This window comes from Halictus rubicundus, chromosome 18, assembly GCF_050948215.1.
Source record: "Halictus rubicundus isolate RS-2024b chromosome 18, iyHalRubi1_principal, whole genome shotgun sequence".
Classification (NCBI taxonomy): Eukaryota; Metazoa; Arthropoda; class Insecta; order Hymenoptera; family Halictidae; genus Halictus; species Halictus rubicundus.
Window position 1 is genome coordinate 3,078,899 of NC_135166.1, and position 16,523 is coordinate 3,095,421.

Here is a 16,523-nt window from a genome sequence, read left to right on the forward strand (position 1 = left end):
GACCGAACCTCAAAGAAGACCAAATAGAAAACGTCATTTAGTCCACACGAATGAATACAGTTTGCAACTTAATAATAAGAGAGACTCTAATAGAGACGTTGAAGTTTAACCCTTAAGTGCATAGGTAAACTAAAGATTAGGAACATGAATGCATACATGGGGTCCATTGGGGACCCCACGTACCTAATTCCTTGCTAACTTTGATTACAGCAACAATTTATTTCTGTAAACACATTAAACATAACCTAAATATTGACAGAAGCAAATAGCTGAACTCTCAGTTCACAAATGGCGCGGCTGAAAATGTTAACACAAAATCCAACACTGGGGTCCTTTGCGGACCCCACTCGTGCATTTAAGGGTTAACCAAATAGAGGCCTCAATCAGTCAGCTGTCTTTGACGAGTATGTTCGTCGTGAAAAATGGCAACATTTTGTGTTATGACGAGTATAAAACTAATTTAATAAAGAGTATAAAATTAACGTTTGCGACGCAATTTGGCTACACATTTTTCAAAGAGGTCCCTAGAGCTGGCTGGTTAAATGGAGAACGCTGAATGCAAATTCGAGTGCGACGATCCCCCCACCAATCGTTCGGCATTTTCACTTTTTTCCTGCATTACATTTTCCCGTGAGCAACCGATCGTATTCTGGAAGTGTGTATTCTCTAAATTACAAATAATAATAATTTTCTTTGAATGTATTTTCGCCACTGTGCGCATTGCGCACGTCGAAGCCGCGTACTCACGGTGTCCTTAACGCCGAAACGAGACGTTCACCGGCGGCCTCTCCAATTTCCCCTGATTTCCTTCTGGCAAATGACCGGCGGCGAACAAAAGACAAAAATACATGAACCTGTCCCTAGAACCAGTCGCCGATCGTTCACTGCCTCGCCCGAAATGGCCGTGGCGGCAGATCGGCAGCGGACGATTTTACGAGCGACATGAACTTGAGCGCCCCCGTTAACCTTCCGCTCCCTTTCGCAGTGGTCCGCGTCGCGAAGGTTGCTCGCGCGTGTTCCGTTTTTCTCTTTGCTGATATTTTTTTTTTGTTTTTTCCCCCTCGTACATACGTACGGCGAAGTACGCGCAGGTACTTAGAAGAAACGCGCGACTCGCGCATGAAACGAACGCTAATTGTGCGCGCACGTTCGCGGCCTTGTAACACTAAACCGCGGCGGGAGCTCTTCCGAGGGCGGTTAGAAAAATCGATTTGATCCCGATCGAGATAATGAGTCACCGATCAACGGGAAACAACAATCCCGGGCCTTAATAAGGACAAGGTGAACCGGGAGGGAGTCTCGAATCTGATCAGGGTCTCTCCGGTGTCTCGACATGCTTGCGACTCCCTACGACGATGCAAGTTAGATCGCTTCTAGGATTGGTCGCCGGTGCAATAAAAACATTTCGCGAAACCCTTCGCCCACCCCATGAATTTCTTCTTCTTCTTCTTCTTCTTCTTCTTCCCCTTTCCGTTCTTTCTTTTGTAACGCGGCCCGTTGAGTGGCTCGTCTGCTCGTTCGCCCGTAATAAGCAACCGTTTCTCGGAACGAACGTCCTACCGACGTTATTCAAAGTGTCAGATGCAAAATTTGAAATTCACTGCGCCCGTCGAGGACTATTAATTATAGACACGACGCGCACCCGACCGAACAGATCGACTGTCGGTTTTCTGCAGCCGTCTCTATGCACTTTCCGGTTCTCTTCAATACTCGAGCTATCATGCTGTCCCTCCGTTGCTATAGTGTCTCGAGATAAGCGGATCCTCTGCTAACCCCTTCGCAATACAACATCGAGTCAGAAAATTGTAGACTGCGGACTTTTCACGGTGATTTCTCAGTATATGTCGCGAAGGCCTGGATGATAAACGTCGCGGAATTATCCCTACTACCGCGGGGGCCCGTGAGGGGCGAGAGAGAGTGTAAATACGGCTCGAGTATGTCTCCTGTACGATATATGACGCTGGCGAGACCCGTGTTGTTGACATATATCGAGAATTAGAAGAATATGAGCTAATTTTAGCGTACTGAACTCATTGAAGGACGAAATTTTTATTTAATTTCTGATTCTCGCAATCTATGGAGACCATTTTTATTTTGTTGATCCGTGGTACAGTGATGAGGATTTCGAACGGAAGCGAATAAACATGTGTGTTATTAATTTCCTTTGAACCGAAATAAAATTCTATTTTATTGTCGCCCGCATACAGCCACTCGAAAGTGGACAGGCACGTAATAAATTCTTCTTATTTTTATAAAGTAATGTAAAACACTCACTTTTAGTGCTCCGCAAACCTAGCGTTAAAGAACAAGTGTATTAGTTGCTCGATTTTTGGAAATCGTCAAAAATAGGTCGCACTCGAAGTGTTAAATCGTCGACGATGAGCCCTGTCTCTCATGTTTAAAACATGAGGTTGAGACAGTTGTTTGAAATATGCCGATGGATCTCGACGAAATCGATCGAAATGTCACGTCAAAATGTTACATAATTCGGCCGAAATTGGCGAAATTGAATTCCGTTCGACAACCTAAATATTTCGGGATCTCTTCTGTCTCAAATTCTAGAAGAAAGTTGACGATACTATAGTGTTTCTGGAGTACGATTCCTGATCGAATTTCTTTCTTGAACATTGCTCCGGCTCGGCCATCTAATAAAGTATGCTTTACCAGCTGTAAATTGCGAACTCGGGACAAAATATAGGAGCATGTTTATTAGCATTCCGAGAAAACCAGGGAGCAGGGAAAGAGGACCCGCGTGAGATATTCTACACCCTTTCGTAGAAAATAAAGGAGGAAAAGATTTTTTTCGAGCCGTTCGAACGTCCTTTTTACATTTTACGATTCCCTATCCCGCCGTCTACGTAGCTCCACTGTTTTCTGCTGCATCGACGCCGAAAAAGCAGTTGCTCACGTCACTCTATTAGCATAACGATTTAGTTGTGATATCAAGAAAAAAAAGAAGACCTATAACACCGATGGCGAATATGTCTCGAACGATATTTCGAGAAATCTCCTCACTAGAGAAATACGAATTAAAGCGTAAAAAAAGAACTGCATATTCATGCAAGCGTTAAACTATGCCCACGTTGATCGAGCGACTTTTTGCTGGCTCTTGTCGGCCTGTCCCTCTTTTATTCGGTAGCCGACTTTTTCAAGACGCACGCAACGTCAACTGAAAATTGTTGCTTCATAGCTTTACCCATTTTGATTCGTCCGTCCGGTTAATTTGTTGTTCTCGCAATCTCGCTCGAGCTAATTTTTCGTGTCAGTTTCCCATTTCAGACATGTTAACGAGCGAAATTGTGCGAAATCATAGGAATTATGGCCCGTTTATGCAACGCCGAGGTCTACGCATAAAAAATCGTTCCTTTCAAACGTTCCTGGCATTTCAGGAAGCGCGTAATTAGTCGAAATCCGCGGAAAATGCAATGCGGTCCTTTTATACGATTTAAGGAGATATTCGCAACAACACTTTCTCCGATTCTTGCGAACACTAATCTAGCAAATCAATTTAGCAAAATGTATGTACAGAATATTTACAATTCGATACATTTTTTCTAAAAACGCAGTAAATATTGATGTATTAATTTTAGTCCTCGTCTATGACGGAGTTAATACTAAAAAAAGAAGGTTCACGAGGCTCATTCACCACACAATTACTAATATTGCAGGTCATCCTATTATTCTATACATTTTTCAGTCACTGCGTACAATAAAATCAGTCACGAAAACAATCCAAAAAATAATTGCAATTTCGTATTTTACTCCAATGGAATTCGATAAAATTGAACATGAAGTATTCGGTAAAAATGTCCAAGCTTACTGAACGAGAATGTCACTGGAAAATGCGAGATAGAATCGAAATCTTTCCCGGATTTATTTACTTAGGAAATTAAAATCGTGAAGGAGGCCAAATCGATATTATGACTCGAATGAATTTACAAATCGACTACTGTGTGTCTACTCACGAATGACGGTGTGCGGATACGTCGCCCGAAATCCTGAGACGGTCCTGACGTCACTAGATGCACATCGAACAGAGTCAATTAGCGAGTGGAAAAGGGCACCCTGACGCAGACGAGTGGATGACTAGCGGCAGACTGAGGTGCAAGGATCCGAAGTATTAATCAACAGTGGGGGGATATAATTTATCTTTCGCAAGAAAAAAGAGCGTGGCGAGCTTTGCCTTGGTTCGGTTTTCGGGGACCCCTGCGCGCGTCCCCACGCCCAATTTCTTTTCACCGTTTCTCTGGCCCGCCACTTGTCTACCACCTCCGACCTGTTCAAGGGTTCGTCCGGCTGTATAAAAGCAGAGGATCTTCTTGGTATCTCATCAGTCGCAAAACAACGACGAACCAACTCCGCTAACGCAGCACCATGAACGCCAAGGTGAGCACAGCGTTTGTACCTATTGGACTGCCGGGGAAACGGTCCTCGGGATCAGTCTTTCCCGAGGACCGGGACCGATCACTGGAGGGACCATTTTTTGTTTATCCTAGGGTTTTTTCAACCCCTTTCGATACGACGCAAATATTTCAGTTCGTGCTTCAACTAGCGTCCCACTTTGTTTATTTTTATACCCAACGAGGGCCTCTTGTTACCATTTTTTGTTTCGTGACATTTCTGGTTCTTGTGTTGACCGAGAGTGCCGATAGACGTAAAAATTTGTTTACACTCCGTTGGGACAGGGATCTTGCTATTTTTGAATCTAGTATTGTCCATTTCTATAGTAAATAGAATTTTTGTAAATTCATTTCAATAGAAATTTTATAGTTTTTACATTTTAAATGTGTTTATTATTTTTGTCTTATTAAATATCACGTTGTTTGAAGAATAGCTTTGTTAAAACTGGGTCAAGAATTTCTTCGAGGTGCCTGTGTAACTGGAAGTGAAAATTAATTTTTATTGCTGTATCTAATAGAACAACTTTTTCTTGTATTGTGACAAATATCGAACTAAAATCCGTATTTAACTCATTTCTATTCTGAAATTTACACACTTGTTTCGCGTAATCGTATTCTGAAAGGTGTCCTGACGCTATGAAGCAAAGCTAGTCCTCGGAGGATTAAAATTTCATAAAACTCTAAATTTTATACGGACAGCTAAGCAAATGGCACTTTCTACAGAAGTCTATAGCACACGTCCACAGTTCTAATCCTCGTGATAAAGATTCGCCCATTTTCTTTTCTCAGATATTGCGAAACGTTTGATTTCTTTTTTGCCGGTGTAGTTACAATATGTTTCTTTAAAAAGTGACACAACAAATCCCATCGAAATTCGGAATAGTGTTTCAAGAAGGCAAATGGCGTAGTTCAATTTAATGTAGAGTAATAGATCGGTAATACTAGGTTCACGGGACCTGTCAAAATGGCGGGTTCTAATATTTTTGATTCAAAATTATTAAGATTCTAAGAATGCATACGTGAGAAATTATTTAGCAAATTTGTTTCTTCGGGTGTACATCAGTTTTGAAGTATTGCTGAAAATGTGGGTAGCACGTTCTTGTTATTTTTATTTATTTATTGGCATTTCTTGGGTATATATTCTTAAAATATTGCTGAAAATGTCGGTAGCACGTTCAAGTTATTTCTATTTATTTATTGGCATTTCTTGGGTATATATTATTCTTAAAATATTGCTGAAAATGTGGGTAGCACGTTCTCGTCATTTCTATTTATTTATTGGTATTTCTTGAGTATATATCATTTTTAAAAAATTGCTGAAAATGTGGGTGGCACGTTCTCGTTATTTCTATTTATTTATTGGCATTTCTTGGGTATATATTATTCTTAAAGTATTGCTGAAAATGTGGGTAGCACGTTCTCGTTATTTCTATTTATTTATTGGCATTTCTTGGGTATACATTATTTTTAAAAAATTGCTGAAAATGTGGGTAGCACGTTCTCGTTATTTCTATTTATTTACTGGTATTTCTTGGGTATATATTATTCTTAAAATATTGCTGAAAATGTGGGTAGCACGTTCTCGTTATTTCTATTTATTTATTGGTATTTCTTGGGTATATATTATTTTTAAAAAATTGCTGAAAATGTGAGTAGCACGTTCTTGTTATGTTTATTTATTTATTGGCATTTCTTGGGTATATATTATTCTTAAAATATTGCTGAAAATGTGGGTAGCACGTTCTCGTTATTTCTATTTATTTATTGGTATTTCTTGAGTATATATCATTTTTAAAAAATTGCTGAAAATGTGGGTAGCACTTTCTCGTTATTTTTATTTATTTATTGGCATTTCGTGGGTATATATTATTTTTTAAAAATTGCTGAAAATGTGGGTGGCACGTTCTCGTTATTTCTATTTATTTATTGGCATTTCTTGGGTATATATTATTCTTAAAATATTGCTGAAAATGTGGGTACCACGTTCTCGTTATTTCTATTTATTTATTGGCATTTCTTGGGTATATATTATTCTTAAAATATTGCTGAAAATGTGGGTAGCACGTTCTCGTTATTTCTATTTATTTACTGTTATTTCTTGGGTATATATTATTCTTAAAATATTGCTGAAAATGTGGGTAGCACGTTCTCGTTATTTCTATTTATTTACTGGTATTTCTTGGGTATATATTATTCTTAAAATATTGCTGAAAATGTGGGTAGCACGTTCTCGTTATTTCTATTTATTTATTGGCATTTCTTGGGTATATATTATTTTTAAAAAATTGCTCAAAATGTGGGTGGCACGTTATTTTTATAAAGTAACGCGAAATAGTCACTTTGAGTGCCCCGTAAACCTAGTGTTAAATGAGCGCGTTGCGAAAGAAACTTTTGGCACAACCTGATATCGCCATTATGTGCGACTATTTCTGAAGATCGTGGGATGTCTACAGTAAAAAATATCTGTAAAATTCTGTTTTCAGCTTTTGTTAGTCGTCGCCTTCGCGGCAGTAGCTTTCGCCGCCGATGAGCCCGCGAAGCCTGAAGCCACCGAGGCGAAGAAGGACAAGCGAGGAGTGTTAGGACTGGGCTATGGCGGATACAGCGGATACAGCGGATACGGCGGATACGGATTGGACTCGGGCCTGGGACTGTCCTCGTACTCCAGCTATCCCATCGGCATCAGCCACGGTGTATCAACGGTCCTGACCAAGGAAGTGCCCGTTGCCGTGCCACATCCTGTCGCAGTGCCCGTCGAGAAGCACGTCCCAGTAGCAGTTAAGGTAAAACAAGACAGAACACCTCTTTCACGTGAAAAATGCGCGAAGATCCAGCGCACCGAGACGGTGAACGGATCACTCTCGATCTCGTCGGAATCGCGTGAAATCGTTAATGACCTAATCCTTCGCGGAGCCCCGTGCTCCGACGGAGGAGCGAAACGAAACCTGATGTGCGAGAATATGGGAACGGTGTCTCGCCGGTATGCATATACATACATATGTAGAATCACGCTCTGTTTATCGCCAACTATCCCGTTCGCGATCGTCGCACGCCGCGCCGTGCCTTCGTCATCATCGATCGCTAATTAGCGTTCGATTGCGAACGGGCGTGTGGGATTTCGTAAGATGGGATCGTTACAGTGCGCGAGCCCCGTGTTTTCTAGGAAATCCCGTGACTCTGTGCGGTCAGTACCGTGAGAAGTAATAAGCTATCTCTCATCGAAATGTGCAATGCTTCTCGACGTTATGGTTTTTCTTGCCTCGCTATGCGGCCGGTCGCGGCGCCGATCGTTGACGCGTCGACTCATCGGCCATGGATTTTAGAGTACAACGATAGAGATCATTCTGGGAATCGATGAATCGAAATATGCTTTCTAACTCTGGCCAACTAACGTTTATTCATTCAACGTTCATTAAACTCGCGTGTATTCGGTTATGAGCGAATTTTAAATGGTCCAGTGGACTTTTCGCCCAGCCTGTATAAAGTTAGAAGACCTTCGCGAGTTGCTAACCGCGTATCGGAGTAAAATGTATGGAAACCCGAGGGACCCCGGACGTTTTTCGGGAGGATTTTCGAAAATTAGGGAATCGGGCACGAAAGCGGGCCTTTTCGAACCTTCGAGATTCGCAGCTGATCGTCTAATTTTCGTTCCCTAATTTTTCCAAATCTCGCATTTCTTGTCCTCACAATACCCATACAGTAGTTGACTTTGACCACACCGTCACTTCGTAGGTCTTAATCGGACCTAGTTGCTAGAAAAGGTGTTTGCTTCCCCCTCCACCATCGGATTCCCCTATGGCGGCTCTCTGCGCGAGGAGGATACGTGGCAGCGGTTGGCTAGCAGGTGCTAGGAGCGGTGGTGGGGGCAACGTGACGTCACGTGTGCCCCTCGCGCAGAGAGTCGCTAGAGGGGAATTGCGCGGTAGAGGGGGTAGCATTAAGGGGGCCGGCAGGGTTTGAAATCCATATACGTATGCATGGGTCAAAACCTTTTCAAACTATCGCTTCAATATTGCAATGAGCAGTTTAGAAGTGGTCAATTGTGTTTCCTAAAAGTCCAATCTATGTCTGTATAGAGCCCAAATTGCGAATTTCTACCTCATCGTGGAGTAATTTGTAATATTCGGCAGAAAATTCGAATTCTGAAGCAAGTATGACGTCACAAGATGGCTGCCGCTGAGAGATTCTCTTAATTTCGCGAGATTTAGTGTTCGTATCGAAAAAAGGGCTCTATACAGACATAGGAAAGACATATACAAACACGGTGGTATGCATTTTTAATTGATTACTTACTTATTTAAGACGTAAAATGTCTAGAAAAAAAGGCATAGCGTAACATAGCGTGACAGTCAAGGCCAAATGCCTGCCGGCCCCCTTAAGCGGGGAATACGCTGGTACACGCATGCGTACCGGTATCCCACGCGCATCCCCTCTCCCTTCAGTCGAAGCGACCTACTCGCACCCGTGGTCGGGCCCAAATGGACCAATACCCTAGCACAAAGTTAGGATCCAGGGACAAGTAGCAATCCCGGATCTTACCATGTCTAAAGCTCCGATCTAACGTTGTCGATTGTGTTGTTTAGGTACCAGTGGCAGTTCCCGTCGACCGTCCGTACCCCGTGCACGTCCCGAAACCGTACCCAGTCGAGGTGACGAGGCACGTCCCTGTGCCCGTGGACAGGCCAGTCCCGTACCCAGTCAGCGTGCCGGTGAAGGTTCCAGTGCCAGCTCCGTACGCCGTGAAGGTTCCCCAGCCCGTGGCCGTCCCCTACGTGAAGCACGTCCCGGTCCCAGTTGCGCAGCCGGTCGTCGTCGAGAAGCAATACAGCGGCTGGTCGTCCGGCTACCCTTCCTGGTAAAACGGCAAACAACTTTGATCGCGGACTGTTCGGGTGAGCCAATCGGAGGAGGACAGGAGGAGCCACCATAGCGCATCGCGGCGAAACGGACGGGCACGGATCGTCAAAGACCACCGACAGAGAAAGTTCCTCACACACCGAAGCGATCCTCCTTGAGGGCGAGCGACCTTCGCCGACGATCCGACCGCCCGTGTACCAACCACATCGTTCACCCTTCACTCGCCTTTCTTTCGCCTGTTCTTTTCTTTCTTTTACCTCGTTTTACTTTTTGGTCGGTCACTCACGGGCAACCTGCGCCACCAAGATTGGCTCCCCTCGAGCGACGGGGCTAAGGGATCGGCCCCTGACGGCCACACGGCCCTCGGTGGCCTTCGAAAAACGACGGACCTCCTCGAGAGCCGAGAAACCAATTGGATCGAGCGTTCTCGCTACTGTGACATTAGTCGTAATTTTTTTCTACCGGAGTAATTGTTTGATATGTTTCTTTTTTTCTCCTGTACGTAACTCGACGCGCGTCTTACGTCACTGAAATAAAGATATCTTTTTTCGTACGAAAACAACCGGTTCGTGGTTGCGACTGTGACACCCCGCCTCTCCACTATCCACCTTCGAAAATTGGAGCAACGCGTTACCAACGTTTGCGAAACCTCCGCAACCTTCGCGCCGTCGTCCTTGAACACTTTCGAGGGGCGGCTACCGTGGGACGGGTCGAACACAGCAGCCTGCACGGAGAAATATGAGGGAAACGAAATCAGGTCAATGTACACGCCTTTCGGACGTCCACTTCAAGTTTGACAGTAATTCGGAGAGCGGGCCCCACGTCGCTCGGCTTCGTCTCTCGAAAATTGATTTACCGAAGTTACCGTTTCGCGGATTCTTGTCGGAGCTACCGAACAATCGACTTTGGTTTACGGAGCTTCGGTGTACTCGTCGGTTAATCGGGTAAACCTATTCGATTGTTTTTATTTCGTTTTTATTTATTAGAAGGGAGGAAAAATGGTTGTAATATTTCAAGTATAATCGAGAAATTCTTCTTACATAAGGATTCCAAAGGTTTTTAAAAAATCTTCAAGGTACATAATGGACTTTTTAGATGAGGTACACTGCTTTGTTTATACCAAATCGATTTCAGAATTTAACCCTTTGCACTCGAAGATATTTTATGTCGAGAAGGAAACATTTCTTCCGACATATTTCCCTTCTATATATTTGTTTTCATGTTATGCATACGAAAATGGTGGAATTTACTCGTACAATACCGAAATGTTCGGTGATTTATTAAATACAAAGAAATTGAATAATGCAAAAAATATTTTGAATAATCATAGAGCAATTTTTAAGGGTTAAATTCGAACGAGATACGATAATTTTTTTAATTTTCCGGTCGCTGTGTCTGAAAAGTTCGGGCGTGAAAAAGTGCGGCAATTGAAATTAATATATCCGGGCAGGTAAAAGTCTGCTTTCTTGGAACGAGGAACGGGAACCGCATTTTCTTTTTCAATGTATTTTCTAGAGCCTGTTATAGATACTTGCCGCCGGTGCCACACCGTTTCCTTCTGGCCGTAGCGGGAACGTTAACCGCAAATTTTCTTGATCGCGCGAGTATCGAATGTACAGGGTGTTTCATAAATGGTGGGCAAAATTTTAGGAACAGATTCCTAATGCTTGGAGAAGAAAAGAAAATTTCTATCAACACAGGTCATAGGAGAAGATTAGTTTCTGAATTATTAATTGTGCCACAATTCTCGTCGCATCGTCTTGAAGGCGTCAACAATGTTTTTGAACTAATCTTTGTTTACATTATCTAGGTGTATTATTCTTATTTACAATTTATACTTTGGATCTGGTATAGGTGGACGTACTGAACATTTCCTCTAAGACTATGTGACGAGAATTGTGGCAGAAAAACTTTAATAACTCAGAAACTAATAAAGTTTTGCCCACCGTTTACGAAACACCCGGTAGATCACGCAGACATTGTACCAGTCACGTGACTCATCTAATTGTGGCAGGACAATCCGCTTTCCATTTCATCGAACCGTGAAAGATCGTTCCCGACGCGACAGTTTCGTTTTACTTTTTGCTAAACGACATTAAACCGTGCATCTGCGTTGCAAAATGCGGTTTGCGGATACACGCTACGATCGACGGGCATAAAGTGGAATCGCAAAAAATGAGGGTCGAGTAGTACACAAGTGTTAACTTTTTATTAAAAAATGGATAACCAAAAGAAACTTCATCAACCAACAAAAACAAATTACAAACAAAAACTTAACGACTTAACGGTACAGAGTACAATCGGTGGAAGCGTCGTGAAGGACATAGTCGATTCTTTTTCACAACATAATACTCGGAACTGGGCATTTCGATCGGCTTAAACTCACTGGAATCCACAAATTCTTGAAACGTAGAAAATTCTGCTCGCTACTGTGTGAATTTAACAGAACAAACGCCACAACAGGTAACTTCAAAGAAAAATCGAACGCTCCCCGGATTACCGAACGATTCACCCCGGTTTAGCGACATCCTACCGATCCGCCCGCCATTCGATACAAATAAAAAATAATACTTTCTAACGGTCTCAACTCGAGGACTGAAAATAACCCGCAAGATACCGTACCTCGAGGGTGGCAACCCCTCCGAGTACATTTCCCCCGGAGGGAATTTCAATAGTCAACAATATGGCGGCTGAGAATGTCCTCTTCTCTACATGCCGTCGGAATCTCGTTTTTAGCGCCGTATCTTTTCCACCAACTATACCGACGTACACTGCGCAAAATAGCACGTTCCATTTGTCTCGGGAAGACTAGCGCATTTCAATCTATTGCTACAATAAACAATTCTACAGAAAAGGTCGAGAAACCTTCTAAAACGTTAAATTGATCCAATGCGTTACACGGTTACCCTGTTGTACCGAGCACTATCCGTCGCCAGATGAGGGGAGGGAGCACGAATCGAGGGGAAAAAGGTACCCCCTCTCAAACAGAGGGGGAACGCGTCACGTGACGCAGGTAGAAAGGGAAATTAGAGTGGGGGAACAAGTCTTGATCTGGCGACACTGGCGCGAAGGACATTGGTTGACATTGTCACCTTGACCAATAGCAAAATATATCTAATAACCAATCAGACCCACATCCCTCCCAGCTGCCTTCTTTTCAGCCACGTGCTATACCCCATTCAAGCTGGATCCAGTAAAACCAGCTTTACCAGCAAAGTACAGTAAATTCTCGATACATGTCAACAACACGGGTCTTGCCAGCTCGGGTCTTACCCGATCCTCTTCGCGGCCCTTCACGGGGTATGCCCCGCGGTAGTGGGGACAACTCCGCGACATATACAGAGATAATTACGCGGGAGTCCAGTGGATAGTCTTGCCGAGGGAAACGGAACGCGCTATAGTTTGTGTACCGCATTCGCAGCCTTTGCTCAGTGGTTGTAGTCGGGCTGGGAAGGCTGGAAGTGTCCGTGGGCTCCCGAATGATCTTGATCGTATCCATGGCCCTGGTCGGTCACCGTGTAGGAGCTGTAGCTCCCGGTCTCGTGTCCCACATGGTCAGATCCCGAATCGTAGCCACCGGAAACGCCGCCATCGGACTCGCTGTGCGCCTGATAAGGTATGGGGTGCGGCACCGGGTAGAAGACCGGCTTGCTAATGGCGACCGGCTGGGGAACGGGAACCGGCTGCGGGATCGGCACAGCCTTCGGCACCACCACCGGCACTTGCTGGTGGATCTCGATCGGGACTGGCCTCGACACCTCGACCGGCACCGTTTCCTGGACTTTCACTAGCTTCGTGTACGGAATCGCGATCGGATGGTTCACCGGCACCGGGACGGGTATGTGATGGGGCACCTAGAGAGAAAGGGATTCCAGATCAGCGGGTACGAGATCTCCGATGTGTTCTCCCGCGATCTACTTCGTCGAAGAGAAACCAACGACTCTGTCGTTCAGCCGAGGGGACAGGGTGGAGCTGATCGTCATTGGATCGAGCTGGTGCCATTCGAGATGGTCAAGATATTATAAGAATTTGAGAATCGCATTATTTTCAGCTGTACCTTATTTTAAACAATAGAGAAGCTTCTGTTGTATGGTTGCTGTTTCCCGACAATTTTTTATTTTGCATGAAGATCCGGAAATATGGATTCGACGAGTTATTCTGCACTGACGTAAATTCGAAAAATTAAACCAGAAATTGTTTTCGGTTCAATATAATATCAGGGATCAGATCAAGGTCAAATCCAGCAAAACTAGCAAAGCTTCGAGGGACACGTGATCGTTTTATTTTTATTTTGCTTTTAACACTTTGAACGCCAAACTAGAAACCCGAAAAATTCCATAAAAGCAGAGTAAGTTATTTAATGAAATAAAAATTGCAAAAAATTAAATGTACGATACTGAGTAATCCTCCAACTTTCTTGCATGTTACAGATCCTAATTAAGTTTAGTACAATGAATATATCAACGTAAAAATTCATTTTAAAACCTGCACAAATAATTCCGTCAGCCACATATGGCTGACGTGGCGTTCAACGTGTTAATAGAATAATCTATTTCTCATTGAATTTGAGCAAATTATAAAATATTGCTTGAAGAAGTACTAGAAGAGAGCTGAACCGAATTCTTTGTGCTCGACTGCCCCCTCCCAGGCACCGCTAAAACCGGAAACGACTGAGGTGCATTGACAGTATAATGGACAACTCGAACTGAAGGTTATTTTAAAATGATCTTTTCAAGGCTCCGAATCCAATCACCTAAGCCTCGAATCTACTTGCAGGATGCTCCTCCCCGTCGCTAGTAATCATGCTATCGCGTGTCCGACACGATTCTACCTCGATGCTGCAGAAATTCTACCGCTGAACGCGGTTCAGCTCTGAGCCGCTGTCAAATCGATAGCCTGCGGCCTGACGAGGATGAAGTTTAGGCGAACGTCTCGAAGTGAAGTTCCTTTTTGCGGGGATGGAAAGTACAGGTTGTTTCGCTCGAAAGTATTTTGAATATTGTAAAAAGTCTTCACTCCCGATGGGTCGGTAATTACCATGCAGAAGAACACACGTTAACTCATTAAAAAACTTCGAACATCTTTGTGGTAAAACTACTAAACAGTAAATATGATTAAATTGTAACGTCTCATAAAAATATCAGTACTTGTTGGAATTCTCGTGCAGTTTTTTTTTTATACAATATACTATATTATTGTAAGATAAAATTTAGAGTCGATCCAGTGCCAGTAGAAAAATAAAAATTTGCTGTTTTACTATTCCAACAATATTGATCAGTTTAGTAGCCTCTTTTTGCAAGTGGAAAGTCCAAAAACGTATCTACCCTTGAATGTTAGATTAATATTCGAAAGGGCAGTTTTTTTATGCAATATAGTATATTATTGCAATATAAAATTTAGAGTCGATCTAGTGCCAGTTGTAAAATAAAAATTTGCTGTTTTAGTATTCCAACAACATTGATCAGTTTAGTAGCCCCTTTTTGAAAGTGGAAAGTCCAAAAACGTATCTACCCTTGAATGTTAGATTAATATTCGAAAGGGCAGTTTTTTATGCAATATGCTATATTATTGCAAGATAAAATTTAGAGTCGATCTAGTGCCAGAAGAAAAATAAAAATTTGCTGTTTTACTATTCCAACAACATTGATCATTTTAGTAGCCCCTTTTTGCAAGTGTAATGTCCAAAAACGCATGTACTCTTGAATGTTATATTAATATTCGAAAGGGTATTGTAATTAGTAGGTAACGAAGTAAAAATGTTAGGTGAGTAGAAGTAGATGCGAAGGGAGTGTCCCTTTGACGAACCTTGACGGGATACGGCACTGGAACCTTGACGACGGCGGTCTTGGTGACCTTGATGATTTTGGTCGGTATCTCCTTCAGGTGTACCGATTGCGAGATCAGCTTCGGCTCACTGTGGAGGCCATGGCCTTCCAGGGAGGAAAAATACGAGGCCCTCGCGGCGGCCACGGCCATCGTGAACAAACACTGCAAAGTTGCAATCACGATTGAAGGCTACTGAACCCGGTCGAAATTACAGGGCGAGGGAACCATCGACTCGGTCACGCGACTCAAAGGGCTTAGGGAATCCCTTCCTGGGAACGTAGGAATCGAGTCACGATACTGTCATCCGGAACCCCGATCGTACACGTAGAAGTGACTAACGTAATCAGCCAACGGCGAGAACAACTTTCTCCCGCATCTTTTTTGTTATACAATACATCGTTAAACGATATATCATGAATTTTCGATCGGTATACTTTCCCCAAAAAGTTGCAAACTACCTTTCGCTCTAACCCGCCACTTTCAGAAACTCCCATCGCTGCCAAAAATTTTCGATCGTACGTTCACTGTACACCTCCGCGAAAACGGAAACGGAAAAGTGAAAGGGAATTCCTTCGGCCCTTTTTTTCTCTCTCTCTCTCCTGTGCGACACACTCTCTTCCGGGTTCTCCGCGGACGATCCCACGAGTCAAGGGCTCCCTCTGAACGCCGTTCGATGATCGACTTACAACCCGCAACATCGTGATCCGGTTCGCAAGTGTAAGCAGATAGGGCGCTTCCGATGAGACGAGTCACACTGACAATTGCAGTACCGGCTGTTGCTTATATACGAGGACCTTCACCGTCGCCGATTCACGAAGAAAGCACTCTCTTTCCGATTGGCTTGCGTTCTCCTATCTTGTCTCCGGTGCTCCCCTTTTTTTTCCTTTTTTGCTCTTCACGCGCCGCGCACGGGGTTCGACGACCGACCACGCCCCCCCCCCCCCCCCCCGTCATCCGCACGCTCGATTTCAAGTGCAATTGCAAAAGGATCCTCCTACCAACTGCATCCTCCGACGACTGAGCCACGAGCGCGGCTCATCTCCAACTGTTTCGTAACTGTCTGCGTCCGCGTCATCGTCGAGCGCATCTTCGTTGAACTGTTTCTAGGTCAAGACGCAACAGAAGTTAAACCGTACTCCTTCATTTAATCATTTTAATCAATTGAAAGGAAAGTTCAGAATATTCTCATATTTTTCTAATGTCTATGCAGCTTGGTGTTACGCCATTTTTCGCTATTTATGTCATTACATTGAACCTATAGTGCATCAGGAATAGGTATTTTTGTCACTATTGAGACAAAACCATCCCCACCACAGCGCACACTTTCCCCTTCCAGTGCGCGCCGATTGGTGGGAGAAAAGCAGGCGTTTGAGGGGCCCCTACCGTGCCCGCCACTGTAGCACGAAAAGTGCGAAGCTTCATCCATCGATCTCTGTATAC

At 43.7% G+C, this 16,523-nt stretch overlaps 2 protein-coding genes across 2 annotated transcripts; one reads left to right on the plus strand and one right to left on the minus strand.

Annotated features, from left to right (window-relative positions):
- The first annotated feature begins 4,335 nt into the window (after nucleotides 1-4,335).
- On the plus strand, nucleotides 4,336-9,259 carry LOC143362725 (uncharacterized). Its single transcript, XM_076803118.1, has 3 exons — nucleotides 4,336-4,386; nucleotides 6,884-7,183; nucleotides 8,984-9,259. Exons 1-3 carry the CDS (start codon nucleotides 4,375-4,377, stop codon nucleotides 9,257-9,259), a joined length of 588 nt encoding a protein of 195 aa, XP_076659233.1. The 5' UTR covers nucleotides 4,336-4,374.
- Nucleotides 9,260-12,648: 3,389 nt separating this feature from the next.
- Nucleotides 12,649-16,084, minus strand: LOC143362909 (uncharacterized). The gene is made up of 3 exons (XM_076803418.1): nucleotides 15,770-16,084; nucleotides 15,063-15,245; nucleotides 12,649-13,111 (listed from the first exon to the last, which is right to left on the minus strand). Exons 1-3 carry the CDS (start codon nucleotides 15,779-15,781, stop codon nucleotides 12,686-12,688), a joined length of 621 nt encoding a protein of 206 aa, XP_076659533.1. The 5' UTR covers nucleotides 15,782-16,084; the 3' UTR covers nucleotides 12,649-12,685.
- Nucleotides 16,085-16,523: the final 439 nt, after the last annotated feature.

What these genes read in the sequence shown, in the direction of transcription:
- LOC143362909 (XM_076803418.1), bottom strand. An exon ending in CAGTGCCGTATCCCGTCAAG is followed by an intron (nt 13,112 to 15,062) that starts GTTCGTCAAAGG and finishes CTTTCTCTCTAG; the next exon opens with GTGCCCCATCACATACCCGT.
- LOC143362725 (XM_076803118.1), top strand. An exon ending in ACGTCCCAGTAGCAGTTAAG is followed by an intron (nt 7,184 to 8,983) that starts GTAAAACAAGAC and finishes TGTGTTGTTTAG; the next exon opens with GTACCAGTGGCAGTTCCCGT.